This window comes from Salvelinus fontinalis, chromosome 3, assembly GCF_029448725.1.
Source record: "Salvelinus fontinalis isolate EN_2023a chromosome 3, ASM2944872v1, whole genome shotgun sequence".
Classification (NCBI taxonomy): Eukaryota; Metazoa; Chordata; class Actinopteri; order Salmoniformes; family Salmonidae; genus Salvelinus; species Salvelinus fontinalis.
This window is the reverse complement of record NC_074667.1, coordinates 52,989,958-53,004,670: the sequence shown is the minus strand read 5'-3', so window position 1 is coordinate 53,004,670 and position 14,713 is coordinate 52,989,958. Positions and strand designations below refer to the sequence as shown.

The following is a 14,713-nucleotide window of genomic DNA, read 5'->3' as shown; positions in this document are numbered from 1 at the left end:
TATAATATTTTGGGGGGCAACCGACTGCTGTACATGTATTGAGCTAATGATAGCTCCTGTTTGTCTGTCTGTTTGTGACTGCCGTGTAGTTTATCTGATTCACCCCTTTCTGTACTGGAACAGCTGTGTGCCTTGGTGGGGCTCATCTGTTGTATGACAACCTTGACAGCCCTTCTCTCTGTGTCTGTAGTAACCCATGACCGTTCCGCTGTTCTGCCTTGAGCAGCTGTGGGCTCTGGAGGAGGTGTGTGTGTGTGCTTGTGTGTGTGTGTCTGTGCATACGTATGTGTATGCATGTGTGTGTCTAGAGATAAAAGGAGGTTAAGGAGGAATAAGGACCATATGCTCTGTTTCAGTCCCTCTCCTTATCCTCTGCTATGGGAATGAAATCGTAACCTCAGACTCTCCCCTGAGAGAGCCTTGAGTGACACCCAGAGCGTACACATACAACTGGACTCACCAGGCCTGCTCAACTCTACTGTCATTCAAATGGACTCACCAGGCCTGCTCACCTCTACTGTCATTCAACTGGACTCACCAGGCCTGCTCACCTCTACTGTCATTCAACTGCACTCACCAGGCCTGCTCACCTCTACTGTCATTCAACTTGACTCACCAGGCCTGCTCACCTCTACTGTCATTCAACTGGACTCACCAGGCCTGCTCACCTCTACTGTCATTCTGTTGTGTACATACAGTTAGAACTATGTCAACCGGACAACTATTGTTTTTAGTATGTCCCATTGCAAATACTAGTGAATAAAAATGCGTCCAGTCTACGCAAAAGGAATAATTTGTGACTATAAGACTTGCAGAATGTATTATACGTCAGATCATTGTCCATTAAATGCCATATACTGCTTTCAATTCAAGTTGTAGAGTTCTCACAGGTTCTTGACAGCGTGGTATGTGTAAACATGCAGTGTCTTTATCCTCTGGCCAATGGACATTCCCCTACTACACACGGGCAGGCTGGCCACTTACTCTTGAATTCTGTTCTGTGAGGTAGATGGGCCTCCTGAGAGGAGAATGTGGGCCAGTCAGAGAGCAGGTCAGCGGGGAGAGACAAACTGCCCAAATCTTAGGTAGAGTTCTCGCTGGGACCCCCAGAGGCTTGTGAGGTATGATTCCATCTTCCTCTTGGGCTTAGAATACGCTCATGGATAGAATGGTTACTTTTCAAAGGTGTTGTCTCTGAAGCTCTTAGTCTTTTCTTTGTGTGTTTTAGTATATTATGTATAATACAGTACTGCATCCTTCACCTTGGCCTGCTAGTCCTTCCTGTGGAGATGTCTCTCAGTTCATTTCCTGTTGCTCTATAGAGATGTGCCATGGGCTTACACCTCCTGTTTCCGACAGCAGGATACTGGAATTCAGTAGTACAACCCTGGAGGAGGAGGCTAGCCACATCTTCTCCTTTCATCTTGGCTTTGACCCCATCCTCACTGCTGTGTTCCACAGTGTGCTGTGGAATGTGACGTTTCTTTAGTCTGTCCTCTTTGCACTGACTTGATTGTCTCTGTGTATCTGTCTTTTAGGAGATGTTTACATACAGCCGACACAGGATACCAAGAATCCTGTTATCTACGGAGTCTTCTCTGTCTCAGGGTGAGTGGCAAAACTTATGTTCAGACACTTCTTTTTGAAAATATTAAGAATAATTATTGAAATATACTTTCATTGTCATATTATGTCCCTTTTTGGTTTATTTCAGTTCTTAACCCACTGAGCTGTCTATCTCGCCCCTGTCCATACAGTTCAGTGTTCAAGGGCTCAGCAGTTTGTGTCTATTCCATGGCTGACATCCGCCAGGTCTTCAATGGACCCTTCGCCCACAAGGAGGGGCCCAACTACCAGTGGGTGGCCTACACTGGGAAGATCCCCTACCCTCGGCCTGGGACGGTGAGCCTCACCCTCCCATGACCCTGAGTGTTAATACCAAACCAAGCTGGCATAAAAGACACTTAGACATCAAACAGAAACCATTTGTCTTTCAAGCAGAACACAAACATCAGCCTTCATACCCACCCACAGTCCTCCTCCTCCTAAAATCTCAAATTTTTATTCTGTAATCTCCCTAGTAGTAATTTAAGTGGCTGTTGATGTTTCTGTGGTGAGAGGCAAATGTTTTAAAGGTAGTTTCATTTTCAACAACAGTGCCCCGGTGGTACGTTCACCCCCAACATGAAGTCCACCAAAGACTACCCAGACGAGGTGATCAACTTCATGCGGAACCACCCCAATATGTACAACGCCGTGTACCCAATACATAAGCGCCCCCTGGTGGTCCGGACCAACGTGGAGTACGAGTTCACCACCATCACCGTAGACCAGGTGGCCGCGGCAGACGGGAACTATGAAGTGCTGTTCCTGGGAACTGGTGAGTCCTCACTAGTCTATATTCATGTGAAATATAGCAGGCCTACATCACTCTTTGTACAATGTCCAAGGATGCCAAACAGATTTCCTTCTGAAAGTAAAACAAAGGAGAAACGTGTAAATAATCCCAAGGCAGTCCCGCCAGATGGACCTGCTGTCTTTCTCTCTATCATTTAATCCCAAGAGCAAAGCTTTTGAATGCCTTTTTGTCAAAATGGATGTGTCACCAATAAATAGGGTCATTCTTCGCATCATTCACTTTAAGTAAAAGCTTTGGGGTTCTCTACCGGCAAGGGGGGTGGGGTTGGGAGGGGGGGAGGTTGGGGGGGGGGGTTGTTGGGGGGGGGGGTTTAAAGTAAGGAAATACACCACACTAATCTCACCACCGGTATGGTGCAGCGGTAGAGATTTTCCTGTTTGTCTCCTTTCTTTGAACTTTTTAAAAGCTGAAGTGACATCACTCCCCTAGTGCATGCAGCCCATACATGCAGCACATTATCCCTCTTGTGTGTGTTTTTGTTCTGCTCTGCGTCTCTGGGAGACTAATGGCTTTTTATACGAGCACACCGTGCTCCACTATGCCCAGAGTCACTGTAATGTGTAGGACAAAAGGTGAACACAGAGAGATCTGTCTGAAAGTGGTGAAGAGTACTGTAGTGTAGTGCTAAGGCCTGATGGAATGAGGAGTGAGGATTAACCTTTACATTAGCAGAGGAATGTAGCGAGGGCAGTTTGATTAACTGGCAGCAAGGCAGGGTAGTGTCGGGTTACAACTAATCTCCTTCCCAGACACTTCCGCCCAAATGTGCAAAGAGTCTGATGGATCAATGTGTCAAACTTGGCCTTCTTTAGCCAATACAGAAAGACTGGGCGAAACTCCCAGCGCATAGGCATTGACTTAATCGGCTTAATCTACCAACCAATCACGCTAGCGCAACACAAGCACTGAGTCACGCCTCGTAGTCGCGTGGTTCGCTAAAATTAAATGATGACAAATACTCAGTAAGGTCACTCCTATATAATTCTATGATCACTCCCACTAAGACCAAAACTGAATCATACCAGGCGTTTATGTGCAATAGTCTGGGGACAAGGTTAGGTTACAACAGGTATGTAGGAGTTTCAAGTCTCAGGTGTTTCCTTGGGCCACAGACAGGGGAACGGTTCAGAAGGTGATTGTGTTGCCCAGAGACGACCTGCAGACTGAAGAACTGGTCCTGGAGGAGGTAGAGGTGTTCAAGGTGAGCACTGTCTTTCTTATTTTTCTATCCTCTCTCTCTCTCTCTCTCATTTTCTCTCTCTGTCTCTCTCTTTCCGTATCTATCTTTCTCTGTTTCTCTTTGGCTTTCAATTCAATTCAATTCAAGGGGCTTTATTGGCATGGGAAACATGTGTTAACATTGCCAAAGCAAGTGAGGTAGATAATATACAAAAGTGAAATAAACAATAAAAATTAACAGTAAACATTACACATACAGAAGTTTCAAAACATTAAGACATTACAAATGTCATATTATATAGATACAGTGTTGTAACAATGTACAAATGGTTAAAGTACACAAGGGAAAATAAATAGGCATAAATATGGGTTGTATTTACAATGGTGTTTGTTCTTCACTGGTTGCCCTTTTCTTGTGGCAACAGGTCACAAATCTTGCTGCTGTGATGGCACACTGTGGAATTTCACCCAGTAGATATGGGAGTTTATCAAAATTGGATTTGTTTTCGAATTCTTTGTGGATCTGTGTGATCTGAGGGAAATATGTCTCTCTTATATGGTCATACATTGGGCAGGAGGTTAGGAAGTGCAGCTCAGTTTCCACCTCATTTTGTGGGCAGTGTGCACATAGCCTGTCTTCTCTTGAGAGCCATGTCTGCCTACGGCGGCCTTTCTCAATAGCAAGGCTATGCTCACTGAGTCTGTACATAGTCAAAGCTTTCCTTAAGTTTGGGTCAGTCACAGTGGTCAGGTATTCTGCCACTGTGTACTCTCTGTTTAGGGCCAAATAGCATTCTAGTTTGCTCTGTTTTTTTGTTAATCCTTTCCAATGTGTCAAGTAATTATCTTTTTGTTTTCTCATGATTTGGTTGGGTGTTATTGTGCTATTGTCCTGGGGCTCTGTGGGGTGTGTTTGTGTTTGTGAACGGAACCCTAGGACCAGCTTGCTTAGGGGACTCTTCTCCAGGTTCATCTCTCTGTAGGTGATGGCTTTGTTATGGAAGGTTTGGGAATCGCTTCCTTTTAGGTGGTTGTAGAATTGAATGGCTCTTTTCTGGATTTTGATAATTAGTGGGTATCGGCCTATTTCTGCTCTGCATGCATTATTTGGTGTTCTACGTTGTACACGGAGGATATTTTTGCAGAATTCTGCATGCAGTCTCAATTTGGTGTTTGTCCCATTTTGTGAAGTCTTGGTTGGTGAGCGGACCCCAGACCTCACAACCATAAAGGGCGATGGGCTCTATGACTGATTCAAGTGTTTTTAGCCAGATCCTAATTGGTATGTTGAAATGTATGTTCCTTTTGATGGAATAGAATGCCCTTCTTGCCTTGTCTCTCAGATTGTTCACAGCTTTGTGGAAATTACCTGTGGCGCTGATGTTTAGGCTGATGTGTATCAGCTGATGTGTATGTATAGTTTTTTTGTGTGCTCTAGCGCAACAGTGTCTAGATGGAATTTGTGGTCTTGGCAACTGGACCTTTTTTGGAACACCATTATTTTGGTCTTACTGAGATTTACTGTCAGGGCCCAGGTCTGACAGAATCTGTGCAGAAGATCTAGGTGCTGCTGTAGGCCCTCCTTGGTTGGTGACAGAAGCACCAGATCATCAGCAAACAGTAGACATTTGACTTCGGATTCTAGTAGGGTGAGGCCGGGTGCTGCAGACTGTTCTAGTGCCCGCGCCAATTCGTTGATATATATGTTGAAGAGGGTGGGGCTTAAGCTGCATCCCTGTCTCACCCCACGACCCTGTGTGAAGAAATGTGTGTGTTTTTTGCCAATTTTAACCGCACACTTGTTGTTTGTGTACATGGATTTTATAATGTCGTATGTTTTACCCCCAACACCACTTTCCATCAATTTGAAAAGCAGACCCTCATGCCAAATTGAGTCGAAGGCTTTTTTGAAATCAACAAAGCATGAGAAGACTTTTCCTTTGTTTTGGTTTGTTTGGTTGTCAATTAGGGTGTGTAGGGTGAATACATGGTCTGTTGTACGGTAATTTGGTAAAAACCCAATTTGACATTTGCTCAGTACATTGTTTTCATTGAGGAAATGTACGAGTCTGCTGTTAATGATAATGCAGAGTATTTTCCCAAGGTTACTGTTGACGCATATTCCACGGTAGTTATTGGGGTCAAATTTGTCTCCACTTTTGTGGATTGGGGTGATCAGTCCTTGGTTCCAAATATTGAGGAAGATGCCAGAGCTAAGGACGATGTTAAAGAGTTTTAGTATAGCCAATTGGAATTTGTTGTCTGTATATTTGATCATTTCATTAAGGATACCATCAACACCACAGGTCTTTTTGGGTTGGAGGGTTTTTATTTTGTCATGTAATTCATTCAAGGTAATTGGAGAATCCAGTGGGTTCTGGTAGTCTTTAATAGTTGATTCTAGGATTTGTATTTCATCATGTATATGTTTTTGCTCTTTATTCTTTGTTATAGAGCCAAAAAGATTGGAGAAGTGTTTTACCCATACCTCTCCATTTTGGATAGATAATTCTTCGTGTTGTTGTTTGTTTAGTGTTTTCCAATTTTCCCAGAATTGGTTAGAGTCTATGGATTCTTCAATTACATTGAGCTGATTTCTGATGTGCTGTTCCTTCTTTTTCCGTAGTGTATTTCTGTATTGTTTTAGTGATTCACCATAGTGAAGGCGTAGACTCAGGTTTTCCGGGTCTCTATGTTTTTGGTTGGACAGGTTTCTCAATGTCTTTCTTAGATTTTTGCATTCTTCATCAAACCATTTGTCATTGTTGTTCATTTTCTTCGGTTTTCTATTTGAGATTTTTAGATTTGATAGGGAAGCTGAGAGGTCAAATATACTGTTAAGATTTTCTACTGCCAAGTTTACACCTTCACTATTGCAGTGGAACGTTTTACCCAGGAAATTGTCTAAAAGGGATTGAATTTGTTGTTGCCTAATTGTTTTTTGGTAGATTTCCAAACTGCATTCCTTCCATCTATAGCATTTCTTAATGTTACTTAGTTCCTTTGGCTTTGATGCCTCATGATTGAGTATTGCTCTGTTCAAGTAGACTGTGATTTTGCTGTGGTCTGATAGGGGTGTCAGTGGGCTGACTGTGAAACGCTCTGAGAGACTCTGGGTTGACGTCAGTGATAAAGTAGTCTACAGTGCTACTGCCAAGAGATGAGCTATAGGTGTACCTACCATAGGAGTCCCCTCAAAGCCTACCATTGACTATGTACATACCCAGCGTGCGACAGAGCTGCAGGAGTTGTGACCCGTTTTTGTTGGTTATGTTGTCATAGTTATGCCTAGGGGGGCATATGGGGGAGGGAATGCTGTCACCTGCAGGCAGGTGTTTGTCCCCCTGTGTGCTGAGGGTGTCAGGTTCTTGTCCAGTTCTGGCATTTAGGTGGCCACAGACTAATACATGTCCCTGGGCCTGGAAATGATTGATTTCCCCCTCCAGGATGGAGAAGCTGTCTTCATTAAAGTATGGGGATTCTAGTGGGGTGATATAGGTAGCACACAGGAAGACATTTTTCTCTGTTAAGATAATTTCCTTTTGAATTTCTAGCCAAATGTAAAATGTTCCTGTTTTGATTAATTTAATGGAGTGAGTTAGGTCTGCTCTATACCAAATTAGCATACCCCCTGAGTCTCTTCCCTTTTTCACACCTGGTAGTTTGGTGGATGGGACTACCAGCTCTCTGTAACCTAGAGGGCAACCAGTGAGTCCGTCTCCTCTATACCATGTTTCTTACAGGATGACAATGTCTGTATTACCGATTTCTTTGGTGAAGTCCGGGTTCCTGCTCTTTAGGCCAAAGGCAGATGACCTCAGGCCTTGGATATTCCAGGATGATATAGTGAAGGGTTTTTGTTCCATAAAGTGTCCAATGTTGTTGGTCGTGGTTTGGCCTCAGGCCAGTAAGTGTGAGCAGAGCCTGCTGAGCATCTGGTACATGCCATTGGCTTGGGTTAGTGTAAGAGTGGGGGTTGGGCCTGTTTGCCCGCTCACTACCTGGGCGTATGTGTGACTTCCATGTTGATGCCCTCTTTGCGGGGGTGGGGTGCATGGGGTGGGCAGGAGTGGCATAGGTCTGATCTGAGGGGGCCTAAATGGGGTGTGGGCATGGTTGATGTGGAGGGGTGTTGATTGGTTGGGGTGGGGGTGTGGATGTGTCTGGGGGTGCTGTGGTCTAGATGTAAGTCCTCTTGGCGTGGGTCCTCTATGTGTAGGTCCAGGGGGGGGGTCCTGCAGGTCTTGGAGGGTGTCTCGCTGGTCTGGGTGGGGTGTCTATTGATCTGTTGCTCCTGTGTGAAGTGTTGGGGCTGTGTTTGAGAGCGATGTCCTTTAGAGTCCGGGCAAAGGTGGGCACTGCTGCCTTGTAGAGGTGGACCTGGTCATAGAGGCTGTTCAAGTCCAGGGTGGAGTGGTGGGCCAGGAAAACATTTGGTTTTGAGGCACAGTCACGGGAAATGCTTGCGTTTACCCGCTGTATTGTAGCAGGGTGGAAGTATTTTTGTGGTAGCAAGGTGGAGATAACCACTTGTGCGTTGGGGAAAGTAGAAGAAGCTTTTTCAATCACTCCCTTCAGTGCTGTGGCCACCCTTTCCTGCTGTGCTCTCAGGTTGTTTGTGCCTGTGTGTATTATTATGTGGCTAGGTGAGCCTAGTTTGTCCTCAGACAGAAGGTCTAGGACGATCTGGGTGTTTGGACACCAGAGTTTAGACACACTGTGTTTGGGAAAAAGTTTTTTTTCTTCTATATATATCCCATTTGAGTCCATACGGAGAACAATCTGTGTCTTGTGTTTGTCCTCAGTGGGTGTGGAGGGGTTGTCAGGAGGGCTATCAGGGTGGCTGACAGGGGGGGTGCTCAGAGGGGGTGAGAGCTGCTGGGCTTGGGATTTTTCTTTTGTCTGTTCTGCTGTGATGTCGACTCTATGGTCAGGGTCTGGTGTGGACTGTTCTGCTGTGGTGTCGAGACTTTTGTCGGGTGCTGAGGTGGGCTGTTCTGCTGGCTTCTCTGTGGGGATGGCCTCCTCTCTAGTGGGTTGTTCTCTGTCACACGCCGTCCCCCTCAACCTCTCCTCCAGCAGTCTGATCCTCTCCTCCACCCCCCTCTCCCTCTCCTCCACCAGTCTGATCCTCTCCTCTAGTGCTCTGTTCTGCTCCTGCTCCTGCTTCTGCTCTTTCTCCTGTTGAAGTTGTCTCACCACTGTCCAGATTGCAGATATGTCTCTCTCCACCTCCGGCACTCCGGGTCTGGTTAAGGGGCTGTTGTTGTGCTGGACTGTTGTCTGGGTCTGTGCTGACTGGAGTGTAATCACCTGCTGTTCTAGCTCCACCTGCCTTACCTCCAGCTGGGTGAATTTATCCTTCATTTCAATGAGGGAGAATTACTCTGTGCTGGGAGGTTGACTTTCTGCTGAGGGTTGCTCGTCTGTGGGGTTATATGATGATGAGGTCTGGTCTGACCCGCTTGGGGTGGGGGTAACTTTATCAAGGGAGAGCTTCTCCTGCTGGGCTAATTCTTTGATTAGGTGAAAGTCCAGCTGAAACTGTTTGGGGTTGCCCTGTATCAATACTGTTCCAGACTTATAGAGATTTATGTTAGCTGACTCAGAGTCCTCGTTGTCAAGTATCCTGAGTTTCCACCCCTCGTTAACCCCCCCTCTCTTAACAGAGGGGTAGTGTGCTAATATAGCACTGTGCCATGCCAGGGGATGGTTTGTGTGGAAAATAAGGTTGCTGATGTTCCCATTTTTGTAATAGTCAGCAAAAAGTGTCTTTTGATTTTCCATAAGGAGCTTCATTTTGTGATCTTTTCTTGCCTTATCATTCTTTACATACACAGGGTACTGTATTTTAATTGCCTCTGAACAGCGGGAGGCAGCTTCTAAGGCCTCCCCATTTGGTTGGGGTAGACTATTCGACTCTCCTGCCATTGTTGGGCTAATGGGCTTTGACACCTCTCACTTGACACGTCAGTGCTAGTTGAAGCTGTATCAAGCTTGGCAGAATCATGTTAGCATTCAGTCCTTATAAAGTAATGTCATGTATTTTTCTTCTTGGCTTTTGGAAATAGAATATAGTTTCAGACTAAACATTACTCACTCAGTTCCAGGTTGGGTGGTGTTTTCAGGTTTCTGTTGTTTTCCAGAGAATTTGCTGTATAGAATAGTAATCCTTGGTAGATGGGAACCATTCAGGTGATTCCTTAATTCCGTCCAAAATCAGGTTGTAGGTTTTGAGTTTTGATTTGAAGTGAGGGTTATTTTGTAGGGTAGCATCCTGTATGTGTTCCTGACAAAAAAATCCAAGTTTATCTAACTCTAAATCTATCTTTTTTTAAAGAAAATGCTGAAAAATGGAGGAGCTCATCTGATCGTGACCTCTGCTCTCTGCTCGCTCTCTCTCTGTCTCTCTCTATGTCTCTCTGTCTTTCTCTATGTCTCTTTCTGTCTCTCTGCCTTTCTCTATGTCTCTCTGTCTTTCTCTCTGTCTCTCTCTCTCTGTCTCTCCCTGTCGCGCTGTCTCTCTTTATGTCTCTCTGTGTCTCTCTCTCTGTCTCTATGTCTTTCTCTTTCTTTCTCGTGTTTCTCTCTTTGTCTCTCCATGTCGCTCTCTGTCTCTCTCTATGTCTCTCTCTCTGTCTCTCCCTGTCACTGTCTTTCTCTTTCTCTCGCTCTCTCTCTATGACTCTCTCTATGTCTCGCTCTCTCTGTCTTTTTCTCTCTCCTCTCTCGCTCTCTCCCTCTCTCTCTCCCTCTCTCTCCCTTTCTCTCTCTCTCTCTCTCTGCTTATACCCATGTATATTTTCAATAACTTTATAAGACTGAACAATGCATTGTCTTCCCATTCCAGGTTGCTACTCCGATTATAACAATGAAGATCTCGTCCAAAAGGGTAAGCATGTCTGTATAAAACCTTACCTAATAGACCTATATATCTTTCCTGGGATAAAGAGCCAAGGAGCTGAATTAAATGAAGGGAAATGATTTAGGAATGCCATGAAATACATGTAAACAGCTGTGGAACTAATGTGTCCCTTCATAATTCATAGAAGGCCTGCATGAAAGAGAAATATGGAAAATGCATTCAACTTTAGTTTTGTCTTTCACTGTGATTAAAATTGTTGGCCATGGATACATGACATGACATCATTCTTAGAAAGGCTTGCAATTTTACAACAGCTGATCGTAAAAACTGAAGATTGTCTTAGAACAATGAAAATCTTTGTTATACAGAAAGGGTGAGCTCTCCCAATGTGCTCACAACTCTTCCAATAAGCAAATTATATTATCACATTACATTGTTATGGCTTTGATGGATTCTTATCCCCTGTAAACCTCTGCACTGAAAAAATGGAGAGACTTCATAGAAGCCACTCTGCATCCTCTGATCACTGATACTCTGTGTCAGTGGTATTAGCTGGATATTCCCATACTTTATCCAGCTGTGATCTAACATCCTCCATGGCTTCCTCTTCTCACAGCAACAGCTCTACGTGTCTTCTGAGCTTGGTGTTACCCACCTGGCCCTCCACCGCTGTGACGTGTACGGGGAGGCATGTGCTGACTGCTGCCTGGCCCGGGACCCCTACTGCGCCTGGGACGGAAAGTCCTGCTCCCGCTACTCCTCCTCGCAAAAGAGGTGAGCATCAGCATGAGCTGCTCAGAATGGCTCTATGGATTGTTGACTGGCTCTATACATTGTTGACTGGCTCTATAGGTTGTTGACTGGCTCTATAGGTTGGTGACTGGCTCTATAGGTTGGTGACTGGCTCTATAGGTTGTTGACTGGCTCTATAGGTTGTTAACTGGCTCTATATATTGTTGACTGGCTCTATACATTATTGACTGGCTCCATAGATTGTTGACTGGCTCTATACATTGTTGACTGGCTCTATACATTGTTGACTGGCTCTATAGGTTGTTTACTGGCTCTATACATTGTTGACTGGCTCTATACATTGTTGACTGGCTCTATACATTATTGACTGGCTCTATAGGTTGTTGACTGGCTCTATAGGTTGTTAACTGGCTCTATATATTGTTGACTGGCTCTATACATTATTGACTGGCTCCATAGATTGTTGACTGGCTCTATACATTGTTGACTGGCTCTATACATCGTTGACTGGCTCTATACATTATTGACTGGCTCTATAGGTTGTTGACTGGATCTATATATTGTTAAATGGCTCTATATATTGTTGACTGGCTCTATACATTATTGACTGGCTCTATAGATTGTTGACTGGCTCCATAGGTTGCTGACTGTCTCCATAGATTGTTGACTGGCTCTATACATTGTTGAATAGCTCTATACATTACTGACTGGCTGTATAGATCGTTGACTGGCTCTATACATTATTGACTGGCTCTATAGGTTGTTGACTGGCTCTATATATTGTTAAATGGCTCTATATATTGTTGACTGGCTCTATACATTATTGACTGGTTCTATAGATTGTTGACTGGCTCCATAGGTTGTTGGCTGTCTCCATAGATTGTTGACTGGCTCTATACATTGTTGAATAGCTCTATACATTGCTGACTGGCTGTATAGATTGTTGACTGGCTCCATAGGTTGTTGACTGGCTCTATATATTGTTAAATGGCTCTATATATTGTGGACTGGCTCTATATATTGTTGACTGGCTCTATACATTGTTGAATAGCTCTATACATTACTGACTGGCTGTATAGATTGCTGACTGGCTCTTTACATTGTTGACTGTCTCTATAGGTTGTTGACTGTCTCTATAGATGTTGAATGGCTCTAAACATTGTTGACTGGCTCCATAGGTTGTTGACTGTCTCCATAGATTGTTGACTAGCTCTATGCATTGTTGAATAGCTCTATACATTACTGACTGGCTGTATAGATTGCTGACTGGCTCTATAGATTGTTGACTGTCTCTATAGATGTTGAATAGCTCTATACATTACTGACTGGCTGTATAGATTGCTGACTGGCTCTATAGATTGTTGACTGTCTCTATAGATGTTGAATGGCTCTATACATTATTGACTAGCTCTATAGATTGTTGACTGGCTCCATAGGTTGTTGACTGTCTCCATAGATTGTTGACTGGCTCTATACATTGTTGAATAGCTCTATACATTACTGACTGGCTGTATAGATTGCTGACTGGCTCTTTAGATTGTTGACTGTCTCTATAGATGTTGAATGGCTCTATACATTATTGACTGGCTCTATAGATTGTTGACTGGCTCCATAGGTTGTTGACTGTCTCCATAGATTGTTGACTGGCTCTATACATTGTTGAATAGCTCTATACATTACTGACTGGCTGTATAGATCGTTGACTGGCTATATAGATTGTTGACTGGCTCTTTACATTGTTGACTGGCTCTTTACATTGTTGACTGGCTATATAGATTGTTGACTGGCTCTTTACATTGTTGAATAGCTCTATACATTACTGACTGGCTGTATAGATTGCTGACTGGCTCTATAGATTGTTGACTGGCTCCATAGGTTGTTGAGTGGCTCTATAGATTGTTGACTGGCTCTATAGATTGCCTACTGGCTCTATAGGTTTGTTGACTGGCTCTATAGATTGTTGACTGTCTCTATAGATGTTGAATGGCTCTAAACATTGTTGACTGGCTCTATATTTTGTGGACTGGCTCTATGGATTGTTGACTGGATCTATAGATTGTTGATTGGTTCTATAAATTGTTGACTGGCTCTATATATTGTTGACTGGCTCTATTCATTGTTGACTGGCTCTATTCATTGGTGACTGGCTCTATTCATTGGTGACTGGCTCTATTCATTGTTGACTGGCTCTATAGGTTGTTGACTGGCTCTATTCATTGGTGACTGGCTCTATACATTGTTGAATGGCTCTATAGGTTGTTGACTGGCTCTATAGGTTGATGACTGGCTAGTTGTTGACTGGCTCTATACATTGTTGACTGGCTCTATACATTGGTGACTGGCTCTATACATTGTTGACTGGCTCTATAGGTTGTTGACTGGCTCTCTAGGTTGTTGACTGGCTCATTGTTGACTGGCTCTATACATTGTTGACTGGGTCTATTCATTGTTGACTCGCTCTATACATTGTTGACTGGCTCTATAGGTTGTTGACTGGCTCTATAGGTTGTTGACTGGCTCTATTCATTGGTGACTGGCTCTATACATTGTTGACTGGCTCTATCGGTTGTTGACTGGCTCTATACATTGTTGACTGGCTCTATAGGTTGTTGACTGGCTCTATTCATTGGTGACTGGCTCTATAGGTTGTTGACTGGCTCTATACATTGTTGACTGGCTCTTGTTGACTGGCTCATTGTTGACTGGCTCTATGCATTGTTGACTTTCTCTATACATTGTTGGCTGGCTCTATACATTGTTGACTTTCTCTAAACATTGTTGGCTGGCTCTATGCATTGTTGACTTTCTCTATAGATTGTTGACTGGCTCTATAAATTGTTGACAGGCTCTATAGGTTGTTGACAGGCTCTATAGGTTGTTGACTGGCTCTATAGGTTGTTGACTGGCTCTATAGATTGTTGACTGGCTGTATAGATTGTTGAATGACCCTATACAGTAGGTCGTTGACTGGCTCTATACGTTGTTGAATGACTCTATACAGTAGGTCGTTGACTGGCTCTATAGGTTGTTGAATGTCTCTATGCAGTAGGTCGTTGAGTGGCTCTATAGGTTGTTGAATGGCCCTATAGATTGTTGACAGACTCTATATGTCGTTGAATGACTCTATTGGTTGTTGAATGGCTCTATAGGTTTTTGAATGGATATTTGCTAAGTTTTATGGCTGTATTGATTGTTGACAGGCTCTATACATTGTTGACTAGCTCTATGCATTGTTGACTGGCTCTATGCATTGTTGACTGGCTGTGTAGATTGTTGAATGGCTCCATGGATTATTGACTGGCTGTATAGATTGTTGACTGGCTGTATAGACTCTTTACAGTAGGTCGTTGACTGACTCTATAGATTGTTGAATGGCTCTGTAGATTGTTGACTGACTCTATATGTTATTGAATGGCTCTATAGGTTGTTGAATGAATATATGCAAAGTTTTATGGCTGTATGGATTGTTGACTGGCTCTGTGGAATGTTGAATGGCT

At 43.8% G+C, this 14,713-nt stretch overlaps 1 protein-coding gene across 4 annotated transcripts in view; it reads left to right on the top strand.

Moving 5' to 3' along the window:
- The window catches only part of LOC129851114 (semaphorin-3F-like), a 106,887-nt gene that overhangs the window by 85,425 nt on the left and 6,749 nt on the right, over nt 1-14,713 (top strand). For 2 of the 4 annotated variants that reach the window (XM_055917385.1, XM_055917387.1), the window contains 6 exons: nt 1,539-1,608; nt 1,758-1,902; nt 2,158-2,380; nt 3,532-3,620; nt 10,449-10,490; nt 11,080-11,237. In XM_055917385.1, coding sequence (XP_055773360.1) covers nt 1,539-1,608; nt 1,758-1,902; nt 2,158-2,380; nt 3,532-3,620; nt 10,449-10,490; nt 11,080-11,237 — 727 coding nt within the window. Of the gene's footprint in view, nt 1-1,538; nt 1,609-1,757; nt 1,903-2,157; nt 2,381-3,531; nt 3,621-10,448; nt 10,491-11,079; nt 11,240-14,713 lie in introns of all 4 variants that reach the window. The other 2 variants (XM_055917384.1, XM_055917386.1) reach the window with 1 other exon arrangement.